Source organism: Perca fluviatilis, chromosome 6, assembly GCF_010015445.1.
Source record: "Perca fluviatilis chromosome 6, GENO_Pfluv_1.0, whole genome shotgun sequence".
Classification (NCBI taxonomy): domain Eukaryota; kingdom Metazoa; phylum Chordata; class Actinopteri; order Perciformes; family Percidae; genus Perca; species Perca fluviatilis.
Window position 1 is genome coordinate 25540521 of NC_053117.1, and position 12725 is coordinate 25553245.

At 37.1% G+C, this 12725-nt stretch overlaps 1 protein-coding gene and 1 long non-coding RNA gene across 3 annotated transcripts in view; one reads left to right on the forward strand and one right to left on the reverse strand.

Annotated features, from left to right (window-relative positions):
• commd10 (COMM domain containing 10) overlaps window positions 1-7332 on the reverse strand; it is a 59371-nt gene extending 52039 nt beyond the window's left edge. For both annotated transcript variants that reach the window (XR_005639498.1, XM_039803314.1), the window contains exons 1-4: window positions 7108-7332; window positions 5707-5797; window positions 4878-4988; window positions 3970-4125 (exon numbers count right to left, since the gene is read on the reverse strand). Coding sequence is in view for 1 of the 2 variants with exons in the window: in XM_039803314.1 (XP_039659248.1) it covers window positions 3970-4125; window positions 4878-4988; window positions 5707-5797; window positions 7108-7136 (387 nt within the window). In the remaining variant the exon portion in view is untranslated. The remainder of the gene's footprint in view (window positions 1-3969; window positions 4126-4877; window positions 4989-5706; window positions 5798-7107) is intronic.
• Window positions 7333-7502: 170 nt separating this feature from the next.
• On the forward strand, window positions 7503-11744 carry LOC120560635. The gene is made up of 2 exons (XR_005639499.1): window positions 7503-7735; window positions 9756-11744. It is a non-coding gene; the product is annotated as an uncharacterized LOC120560635 (long non-coding RNA).
• Window positions 11745-12725: the final 981 nt, after the last annotated feature.

A 12725-nucleotide genomic window follows, 5' to 3' on the forward strand; every position in this document is an offset into this window, starting at 1 on the left:
AGCTTCCATGGCTGTAGAGGACAGGTGTGAGGTGAGGAAGGGCTGGGCCACATTAATCCTGACTGGAACAGCATCCATATTAGCATGAATAAACAACACAATATGATGGGTTACAGATTTTACATCCAGTATATGCAAATAAATACATTTAAAGAAATGAACCAAAATAAATTAATTGAAATAAATACATATGCTGTATTTTATGATTATATAAAACAGAAATGACTAAATAAAAGACAAATCAATGACAAATAGCACACAATACCATATTAATATATTTCCAGTCTAATGTATTGCTGTATTTCCTGATCCATCGTGTTAATATTTCTGGTAGCTGCGTTGTAAAGCTGGTAATCAAAGGAATCATCACTGTTTACTGCAGACAAAGACAAATCTCTTATTCTCTGTAAAGAGCAGAGTTGATTAAAACAGAAACTGGGCTAATCAATCAGACAACTGGCCAACATAAAGACTAACAAGTCCAGCCGAGTGAGTACATTTAAAATGAGTAGTGCGCCTCAACAATGATCGCTATATTTGCAATATTTATTCTCGTGACAAATGCAATATCCCCCACAGTTGACCCATACACAGACCCATTACCCTTAGGATAGTTTAGTTTGGTGTATTTGTTTCACAGAACATGAAAACAAATCTATTGAAGAAATACAAAAATGCATGCGAGGGTGTGGTAGAAACCTGTAACGGCTTATATAAAAATCACAACCAAAGGACTAATGTAGACATACAAAATCAAAAATGTGTTTTAAGGATTAGGATAGTGTTTATAACCTGTATACTGTATATGTATTACTTCTACTCTTTCCCCTCCTGGTTTACAGTAGTACTCATACTCCAGTGACAGTATTCATAATTTGTTATTTTCTTGCACTCTTTTGTATAGTCTCTAAGTTTTTTTTGTCTTATTTTATTTTTATTTATTTACCTTGTGTAATCTTTTTCTATCTTAGTCGGTGTGCTTATCTTTGCCCTTAACTCTTTTTTTACTTGACTCAAAGAGCCTGCACAAAAATTCCTATTTGCATGGACTGTTTGGTGTATGCACAAATGGCAAATCAAAATCTTGAATCTTGAATCTTGCTATGGAGAGAAATTGGTCTCACTAAATGAATGCATTAAAGTCTTCAAATATTTATTCATTTTAGTTAGTAAAAAGCAAATGTTATTAGATGAATGAACTTGAAGTTGAAAATATATAGACATATATAAGTAGAATACTGACATTGGTTCAAATTGGTTGGTATTTGTAGTTTGGAAAATGCATTTGTGAACACCGATAAATTACTCACAAATCGTCATATACATTTGTAAATCTTGGTTTAATTTATGGATGACAAAACATGCATTTGTCAACAGTATTGAGAGACTAATTTATCTGTCCATAGTTCACCTTTAGTTTGATCAGTGTTTAATTGACAGCATCACTAGTGGGACAGCCGGTGGGAATTTTATGACATATCATATTCAGCTAATATGAGTAAGGAATGACAATGTGGCATTTAGGGCCCTATTTTAACGATCTGAAACGCAAGTATCAAATGTGAAACGCAAGTAGCTTTGTGGGCGGATCTCGGGCGCTGTTGCTATTATACCGGCGGGATAAATTAATCTTGTGCCCGACGCAAATCTAAAATGGGTTGGTCTGAATGGGTCTGAAGTAGCTAGGTGTGGTTTGGGCGTAACGTGAAATAAACCAATCAGAGCGTCATCTCACATTCCCTTTAAGAGCAGGCGCGCTTGTTCCATGGCGGATTGCTATTATGACGGCGGATTTGCCTGGCGCGCGCGCGCGCACGCGGGCGCACGCCAGCAGGAGCTGTCCAGGATGCGGCAAAGTAATAAATGGCCGTCTTGGCTGGGTGGCGATGTTGCTGCTGCCTCTCGGGCACATCTCCTCAAGTCTGGAGAGGATTGCTGCAGCCATGGAGCGTGGGCCTCCAAACGCACCACCTGCTCCTGTTGTGCCGCTTCCTCCTCCCCCCACTCCATCTCCGTCCACCCGCTCCATCAGGAGCGCATTACCACTCCCGGACCAGATCCCGCCGGAGTGTCCAATCCCGCTGTAGTTCAACATCACGTCTCCTTAACTCCTCTAATATTTCCTCATTTATGTCATCAACACAGCCATGATTCATGGAAATGTTGTGTAGAACACAACAAGCCACAAAGAATGCTGCGACTTTTTGAGGACTGTACTGTAAAGTGCCTCCTGACCTATCCGAACACCTGAAGCGCATTTTCAGTAATATTTTTCCTTGTAATTATGTATGGTTTGCAAAAATGGGAACTGCTGCGTCCGTGTAGATGAGAGACGCAAAGTGTTTGCGCGTTGTGCAAACGCTACATTATGGCCAAGCATGCACCCCTAAAATAGCATCTGAATAACACGCCACTGACTTTAGACCAGGTTTTTCCTGGTGTATGGCGGAATTGTTTTCTGAAACTGCAAAATAGCACCAGGGAATGTTTGCGCCTGAACACGCCTCCTCTTTTTGCTAAACCGCCCCCAGGAGCGCAAATACATTCCCTAATTTACCGACGTGCGTCTGTCGAGGGCAAGGTCAGCTGTGCGTGAGGTGCAAAATAGGAATGATACATGCGTCGGTGTTCAAAGGCAATTGCGTTGAGTGCAAGATAGGGCCCTTAGTGTGTTTACTTGAATGGCAAAGTTATATAACTTGTAAACATGGCAATCATCTTACTCAAGAAATGACTAAACACAATACCCTGCTTTCTATTGAGAAAAAGGTAATGAGAAAACATATACATGTCAGTTATGTAGTGTAGGTTGTGTCAAGGATCAATGGCTGCCACAGCATACTGCTGGCAGCAACAAATTCATGGGGGAAAGAAAGACTTGCAAGACCCAGGCAGGTGAGATGTCTTCTTGTACGACAGCAGCAACAACTCCAGCATAGTGTGATTGATGTGTACATGCTGCTTATTTACTGTGTTAGATCTTAAATCCCTTGGCTTTGTAAGGAATGCTGTTTGAAGTGTCAGTGCTTAATCAACACATATACACATATACATACAGTACAGGCCAAAAGTTTGGACACACCTTCTCATTCAACGTGTTTCTTTATTTTCATGACTATTTACATTGTAGATTCTCACTGAAGGCATCAAAACTATGAATGAACACATATGGAATTATGTACTTAACAGAAAAGTGTGAAATAACTGAAAACATGCCTTATATTTTAGATTCCTCAAAGTAGCCACCCTTTGCTTTTTTGATAACTCTGCAAACCACCTTGGTGTTCTCTCAATGAGCTTCATGAGGTAGTCACCTGAAATGGTTTTCACTTCACCGGTGTGCTTTGTCAGGGTTAATTAGTGGGAATTTTTTCCATTATTAATAATAAAGCAAAAGGGTGGCTACTTTGAAGAATCTAAAATAAAAGACATGTTTTCAGTTATTTCACACTTTTTTGTTAAGTACATAATTCCATATGTGTTCATTCATAGTTTTGATGCCTTCAGTGAGAATCTACAATGTAAATAGTCATGAAAATAAAAAGGAAACGCATTGAATGAGAAGGTGTGTCTAAACTTTTGGCCTGTACTGTATATGGCAAAGGCATAAATCCTTGCAGCAACAAATTCATATACATATAGAGGAATAAGTTTTTAAAATGTATGTGACAACTTGTGTGAGCTGCGAAACAAAGAAGTCTAATCAAAACAGCTGGAATGAATTTACACAACAGAAGGTCAGATTTGATATGGATAGTCAGATGTTGATTCTCCATTTAGTATCAAGAGACTATGTCTCACTAAACATTGCTCAGTTCAAAAAGAAAATAGTGTGAAAAGTAGGCTTGTGTCTGGGAGAGGATTAATCTTACACTTGGGTTATGAAACATGGTCAGGTTTAGGTAAAATGGTGGTAGTTGTGTAGGCAAGGTTCAGAGTTAGTGCTGACAAACATTTTTATTAGCTTACCTTCTTTGGGGCAAAGGTATTGTGCTTTAGTTTCTCCACCAGCTCAGGTCCAAAACTGGCCCAGGTTTGAGAGAACACCTCAGCCTTGTCTGGGTTTAGATGAACCCCCTCCAGCTGTTGCTGTAGAGAGGCCGGCTTTACATTATGATACACTGCCTACAGAGGAGAGGAGATATGGGTTAGAGTAGGAACTTTATAATAATTTCTAGCATGTTTTACCCATGTCACAAATCACTCTTACAGTCCTATTCCTATTTACACCTAACACTCAACATTGCTACAATACAACAATTCACGATACAACAGTGACCCCAGCTGGAGAAACAGACTCCACACCAACAGGCACAAAAGCTACATACTAACTTCTATTTTCTTTAGAGTGAGGCGCACATGTATTGAAAGTATACACTTAAGCAAAGTATAAAAGAGATTATAACCGATATCTGGCCAACTTTGGTAATTTGTATCTTTTCATGAGCATGGCAGGCAAAGCCATGCACACATACAGTAAATGGTCTCTTGGAAGCACCTGCACATTCACTGTAGATAATAATAATAATAGTCACTTTTCATGGTAATTTACTACTTTCTAAAACATTTTTTCTGACTACTTTTCTCAGGTAAATGACTCAGTGTAATGTAAACAATCCCTGAAATGCACTGAAACAACATGGTTAGAGTAATTATATAAATTCTTTCCCAAATCCAAAGCAATGTTAATCTTCATACAAAACATCATTCTTACCTGGCCTCCTCTATCAAATCTGATACCTAATGTTGAACCCTTCAAAATATTGAATATTCTTAAAGAACAAAGCAGTTAATATACAAGAAACTCCAAGTTAGTAAAATTTGCATTTTAAACAATGAAATCAGGTAGAACCCTTACAATAATGACCACCCCTCACCTGCTCCAGTATAAAGGCAGCTGTTTCCAGGACTAGACTGAGAGCCTGTTTATCCAATGAGAGGGCAGCCTGAAGTTTTTCTTCCTCCTCTTCACTGAATGTCCGCTCTCCCTGTTTAGAAAACATCATTTACTTTGTCCATGTGAAAAGAGCCTCCAAAAATCACTATTTTCAAGAACTGACAAATAAATGAAAAGCTGCTTTCTGGTTGAGAAATCAACAACTTTTCAAAATAAAAAATATGAAAGAGTAGAATGGATCATGTGGTTGTCAGAGGCCAGCAATATGTGCAACCAATTAAATTCAATGTATTCTGAAATTTTTTACAACTACAATGGAGTAGAAGGGGTTTTCACAGAAGACATCTTGGTTTGTCAGAGCAGCTAAAGTGCAGATTAAACTAATAACATTAACCATAACAGGATGCAATGTCGGGGAGCAATCATGAAAAACAGTCAGTATTAATCTTTTTAGTTGAACCTGTGCTTTTCATCCAATGACATGTCAAAATGTCTATTACATTATATATTATTTATAAACAAAAGGTGTATTCATTTCTCATAGCAAATCCAAAAAAAATGTAGTAATCAGACACATTGTTCTTGGAATGAATGACTGACACCTTGACAGCCAGCTAGAGCCAGCTCTTGTGGAAGAAACAGCATGATCAACAGGGCCAGGCATGTGTGTGCATTCATTAGAGCCAAGTGGGACTGATGCTCCAGTAAGTCATTATGCATGCACTGCTCTCTCTGGTACTACAGCGTTGCAGCAAAAGCCTTAAAAGCCTCTTGTCTTTGGCACAGATAACACTGTGCAGTCTCTGTACCTTCAGATGAAGCTTTTGTATGATGCGGGAGATCAGCCTGGAGAACTTGTTCTCATCAATAGCGTTGATGAAAGTTACCGCTTCTTTTATGCTGTTTGGAAAGAAGAGTTGTAGTGGTGTCAGCGGTGTAGAAAGCACTCAGATCTTTTAGTTAAGAAAGCGAATCAGTTTACTGCCAGAGTATGATGTCATACATGAAAGGTATGCCACGCTGGCTGTCAATGATATTCAAAGGTACCTCTATACATTGATAACAAACACACATAAACTACAAACATATAACAGTGACAACATACAGCAAACAGTAGTGTCTTCTATCTATTGCAATAGGTTTCACAGGGTAAACAAGAGCATCAGTACAAGCGTGAGGAGTGCATAGCAGCCTAAAATGAGGTAGTGTGTACATATACTTGACTTGAGTATAAAGACTAGCGCGCACACACAGACATACTAGCTACTGCAGAGTCAATATGCTGTATACACAACTATTTCACTAGTGCACATATGTGCATTAAAAATTAAAGGTAGTAAAACAACAAAGCAAATTTACTATAAAATGACCAGTTCTGAAGAATGTTGGACTTTAGGCCCAGTTTATGCATCTTACATGATGTTTTACTCTTGAGACTCTGTATGTATGTATGTTGACTTTGAATCCTAAAATTACTTTCTTATATTATTGCAATCAATTAAACTAAAAATGAAAAACTACTTTAAGTCACAATCAACACATAGCACTTCAAATAATAAGCCACTATGACACATGTAAGCAGCACCCATTCAGAATAATTGTGACTTTTAACTCCATGTTGTAATTGTAATAACGGTTTGTACATTTGAAATGTTTTCAGTGAAATGCACACTACATATATACTGTTACATATATACAGTGTAGGCAGCAGTAGTGTGTATATTATACACTACTGCTGCCTAGTTTCAACTTAAAACAAAGCAGCATAGTTACAGTAAATTGGAAAACCTTGTTCTGCAAAGTAAGTTGTGAACTTGAACTTGAACCCTTTTGATATTTCCCTCTGATATGCTGTGGTCTTACTAGAAGACATGTCTCAAGGCGAATGCATGTATCGCAAAGTTTTACAGCAGTAACGTTACTAAAATATTGCTACTTCATTACTATCCACCACAATGCTTGCTACCAAAAAAGCCACAAATCACGTAAATGTAAAAATCTGATAAATACGCAGTTTCATGATGATAGCAGTATCATAAATCATCCCCAAACTAGTGTAACGTGTTTGCTAGTGTCCATTTATACATCTCAAATCCCAATATTGATACATTTAAGAATGTTTTCCTGTCTCTGGATCAGGCTACAAGTATCTTAACGTTACGCTACTGAAATGATTATTTGAATAAAAAACTTTTTTTTAAAAAGCCCACCTTTGTGTTTCTTTTATAAAAGAAGCCATTGTTGTCTGTCGCTTTCTGCAGATATTAAAATCCAGAGTTGAAAAGTGTCAAAGCAGCAACAGCATCCTTACACTGTTGCCATTCCTTCTTCCTGTTGTCACGAGACGACTCACGTGACAGTCAATGCTGCGCGAGAATGTGCAGTGCCAGTGAAGTACAGGACAGAGAAAAATTAATAAACCGTAGAAATAAATAAGTAAAAGTATGTCACTGATGTATCCTAATACAACAACGGTCAAGACAAAAAATTCCTTAAAGCAACACGCAACTCTGGTTGAAGAGTAGTTTGCGTAAAAGCTGCGCACAAAGTGTGTGCTACAAGGGTCACTACGGAATAAGTGATGGACAAACAGAGCCGGTGATTTGCCCTCCGCGGGAGCGCGCGCGTAAGCCTCGGTCGCCCAGTTTATATACCCATTTTTATATAAAATATCCCATTTTTATATAAAAGCAACATTCTAGTTGCTTTTATTACGGGTTTTTTTTTTAGATATCTTCGAGCAGCAACCCAATAACGGATTACCGCATCAACCTTGTCACCAAAAGGTTATGTATGCCTCAAAATGACTTAATTTCATTTGGGTTGTAGGCCTATACCGTAAGTATCCTACATTTACTCAAGTACTGTAAGTACAAATTTGAAGTAGGCTACTTGTGCTTTACTTGAGTCTTTTCTTTTCATGATACTTCCTACTTCTACTCCACTACCTTTCAAAGAGAATGTTGTAGCCTACTTTGTACTCCACTACCATATTCTGACAGCTTTAATTAGTTACTAGTTACTTTCCAAATCAATATTGTTGCACACAAAACAAATGTAGGCTAGTTTATAAAATACAATGTTTTATTATAAATTAAACTACCCAACAAAGGCATACAAACGATTACCGGTAGCTGATTAAACAGTTGATTAACAGAACTGTTTTGATCGTTTCCAGTTTCTAAAATGTGAGAATTTTTCAGCATATTTATTTTTAATACCTTGGTAAAATTTTTCTGATGATATTTACATACTTTTACTTATGTAACATTTTAAATGCATGACTTTTACTTGTAACAGAGTATTTTTACAGTGTGGTAGCCTATTAGTACTTTTACTTAAGTAGAGGATCTGAATACTTCCTCCACCATTATGGTTGTATAGCCCACCCAGTACTTTTAAACACAAAAAACAAATGCCATGGAATCAGAATCAGAAAAGGTTTTATTGCCAGAATAAGTACACTTATGTGGAATTTGGCTTTGTGAAAGGTGCATATACTGTACATAAACAAACAAACATAACATGAATATAAAATAACTAATAAAGAAATATGTAATGTAATTACACTACCCAAAAAGTGAGTGTTGTTCCCATCTATGGTCGCTCCTACCCGGTTTCTGCCTCCAAATGAGTTGATTTAACTTCTGATGTGTGTATTTGACAGATTATAAGCCCCAGAAGTGATTTCTTTTGTATTAATGTTTTTATCTAAAATTGTCATCGAAATCGCTCAAAATGACATCAGTTAAATGTAGTAATACAGAGAAAATAGCCTGCGAAGTGAGACCAGACCATGGATTTATTAAGAGAATCAGACAGATGATGTACATCCCTAATTGAAAGCGGAAAGAAAAAAATCCACCGTCGGAACTTAATAGTGTGACATCCAGTAGAAGGAAAATACCACTGACATATATAAAATGGACCAACAGATAACTTTGCTCTGGACGGAGACCAGTGAAGTCTATTAGAAGCACTTTTTCGGTGATGGCTGAGCGTTACTCCAACTGAGCTTGACGACGTAGATGTGACGCGAGCAACGTGTCTGAAAGTTGTAAGTCTTCTGGTAGCTGTGCCAAGAGAAATCTCAATCATTCCGAATCTTGCAGAGACGGAGAGCGCAGGTATATGTAAGGAGATAACATAGGCACAGGCTAATTATTGCTAACTAAAATGCTAGTTAACATTAGTAATTAAACTTAAACAGCTAATGTAAGTCAAAACTGCCTGCGAGCTTCTCCTGTACTGTACGGTAATTCCTCTTCTATGCGACAGTAAGTTGCGTGGTTATGACACAATCGTTAGTCTATTTTTACAAAAACGTCTGCTACGGAGCCATAACGTGAGATACAAGGTAATGGAGCCTTTTACACATTGTCGTGTTTCTTTAGAAATAAACAATGGACAAAAAAGGTCTTTAAATGCTTCAGATGTAAAGTTATTCGCTGTCAAAGTGACGTCAAAATGAATGGCAGTCAATGGGATGCTAACGTCGGGTGATCGTTTGGTAGCATCAAAATGGCGCCATAGGACCTACGGGTTGTTGACAGACACCCTTGTAAAGCAACACTAGAGAACTTTTCCCGCTTCGGTCCCCCTACAGGTTGGAAGCGGAATTGTCCCATTATGTCTTATTAGAACTACAGATCCACTACCCAATCTAGCAAACTTGCCTAATGTAACGTAATGGACAATTCTGCTTCCAACCTGTAGGGGGACCGAAGCGGGAAAAGTTCTCTAGTGTTGCTTTAAAATACATTTTGTTACAATGTGATCACATGTCTGCATTTTATTCTTTACCATAACAATAGTAACGTTAACGGTATACTGTTCCTTTTATCCTTTGTCCCTTCAGAGCTCCCACAGCAACATGTTTGTACATGGGAGAAGGAGGTTCTCGCTGACCAGCAGCTCTGTATTCAGGAGGGGAACTCCAGTCTGGACTAAGAGGACCCAGAGTCTCCACAGATTAAAGAACAGGAGGAAGAGCAGCTTGTACTAAAGCAGGAGACTGATACCTTTATGTTGACTCCTATGTGTGTGACCACCAGCTCCTCTCTTCCAACCATCTTGTAGCTGAGGATCAAGAAATGCTGATCCAAATCCAAAGAACAGACATCCCAAACGCAGAAGTCACAGTAGCAAGCTATACAACTCTACCATGTCAAAAAATACTCTGATATACTACTGAGTAATACTCACAAAGGTAAAAAGTCTTTAAAATGTGACGAATGTGGCAAAGCTTTTATCTGTTTGTCAAAATGTAAAGCACACTTGAGAATCCACACAGGTGAGAAGCATTTGTGTGTGAAACATGGGAAAGATTTCATACAGAGTGGTCAATTGAAATAACACGTAAGAACGCACACAGGCGAGAAGCCATATTTGTACAAAACATGTGGGAAAAATTTCAGAGGTGGCAGTGCCTTGAAGGTCCACATGAGAATGCACACAGGTGAGAAGCAGTATACTTGTGAAACATGTGGGAGAGCTTTCAGACAGGGTGGTGAATTGATACTCCACATGAGAATACACACAGGTGAGAAGCCATTTGTTTGCAGCACCTGTGGGAAAAGATTCAGTCTGACATATGAATTGAAAAGCCATACAAGAATCCATACAGGTGAAAAACCATGTTTGTGCAAAACATGTGAGAGAGGTTTCAGAATGAGTCGTGACTTGGCAGCACACAGGAGAAGAACCAGTGAAAATATATTGTTGTAAGGAAGTAGTACATTGTCAACAATGCTATGAAGTTTTGGTGAACTCACATCGTTTTATTTCCCTTCATATTACAGCATTATTGACATTTTTGTTAGCAACAGTATCTCTTTGAAAAGTCTTTGTTGCACAGTGAGTTTATAGTTCCTACAAATGTTTGACCTGCTAAATGAATATTGTTTTTTAAAACATTTCATACACCACCATGTCCACCTCAGTTATGAGTGGATTGTAAAAAGGGCTTTATTGGCATGAAAGTTTCAAAAACAATGTTGCCAAAGCATCAAAATACAATTTGTCCAAATATCCAGACAGTACACAATAAACAGTATTATGAACATTAACACAACATCCTGCCAACTAGTTGTTTTTTTTGTCTGAAACATGTAATTTAATTTGATATTTATATATTTTGTATTTGCATCAACTTGATATAATTTTTAGTTGTTTTAGGTTTTAGAGGTGACACACCATCATACATTTTAAATGATGTATTATATGGTAATAGAAACGATCAGTGCCCAATGGAAGGTGGGCAACAAAATGCTGTTTTCTCATCTTATGTATTGTATTTTAACAATAAATTGCCATATGTTTAATAACATTTTGCATGCAGAGGAAATAGTTCAAAAGGACATCAGTTAAATGTAGTAGTCCCCATTCCAAGAAAAAAATAACTCAATTCCACTGTTGGAACTTTAGTGTGACATCCAGCAGAAGAAAACAACACAAGCGCAAGTAGCGATATCAGCTGTATTATCCGCAAAATGTACTTACGGAATCAAAAGGCAAGAGGCTACCACTTTTAAGATGGCTGTGTGACCATGGCTGTGGCCATTAAAACATGTAAGAGCATTTCATTGTTGTAGTTTGTCAGTGTGGTAGATAAGTAGTATAGTACTGCATTATATATAAGCATATATGTATTTATATACTGTATAAAAAGTAACTATAAGTGTTGAATAAATGTAGTGGAGTAAAAAGTACAATATTTCCTCTGAAATGTAAAAGTTATAGTAGAAGTAGAATGAACCATAAAATGGAAATACTGGAAGTACCAGTATGTCAAATTGTACTGTTAAACAGTATTTCACAAAAATAAAATGTACTTTGTTACATTCCATCACTGCTTACTAGTAGTCTACCACTCTCTGATAAGGCACCCTTTATAAAGAGCTTAAAGTCTAAAACTAATGCTTTTGTTTTGGTTTATAAATAGGTCAGTGGAGGCAATAATAAGAACAAGGTTATTACAAAATCCCATTGGCAGGTGCTTAGCTTTTCTTTTTAGTAATGAGTTATATGTTGGTAATCCAATACTAAATGCTTATGGGTTTCTCACTTTCTAATAAGTAATCATTAAGCTATCTGCAGTCATTAATAAATCAAGTGTAAGTGTTTTAGGGTGTTAACGGATCATCTGCAGCCCCTATCTACAAATAAGTGTTCAAATGGCAAAACAAGGCAAGGAGTTTTCACAACCCAAAATGTTCTTATCATTGTAAGTGATCTATGCATTAGTGAGGGATTTATTAAAAATTACAATAATCATTTACATTGTGTAAACTGTTAATAAAAGCCACCTTAGAAAGTGGTATGATTTACTAATGCTATGTTTCACTACATGTCCCTCACCTAAAGTGATGACCGGACACACGCTTTTAGTATTGTAAAACATAACAATAAATATACATGTATTTAACACATATTAATAATATAAGATAATACAATAAATTAAGGGTAACACAAAGGTTGAGTTTCAACAGTTTATTATGTTGAAAAAGAAGAGAAAGAATCATGCACAGATTAAAATTAAGATAATCTTTTGATAAGACATGATAAATCATTAAAAAATATTTTGCATACAAGTAAGAAAAGAGATAATCATGTCAGCATAATCCATATTTCTGTCACACAGCATATATGTAATATAATATTCTATGCGCTAATTTTACAAACGAGCTTGTATGACTTTCAATACTGTAGCAGACCTGTTCCAATTTGGTATTCAAAATAGTTTCATACTCTTTCCTCCATTGATTGATTTCTCTTGCCTGGAATAACCAAACCAATAAGACTGTCCAAAAACATCCCAATCTGCCAC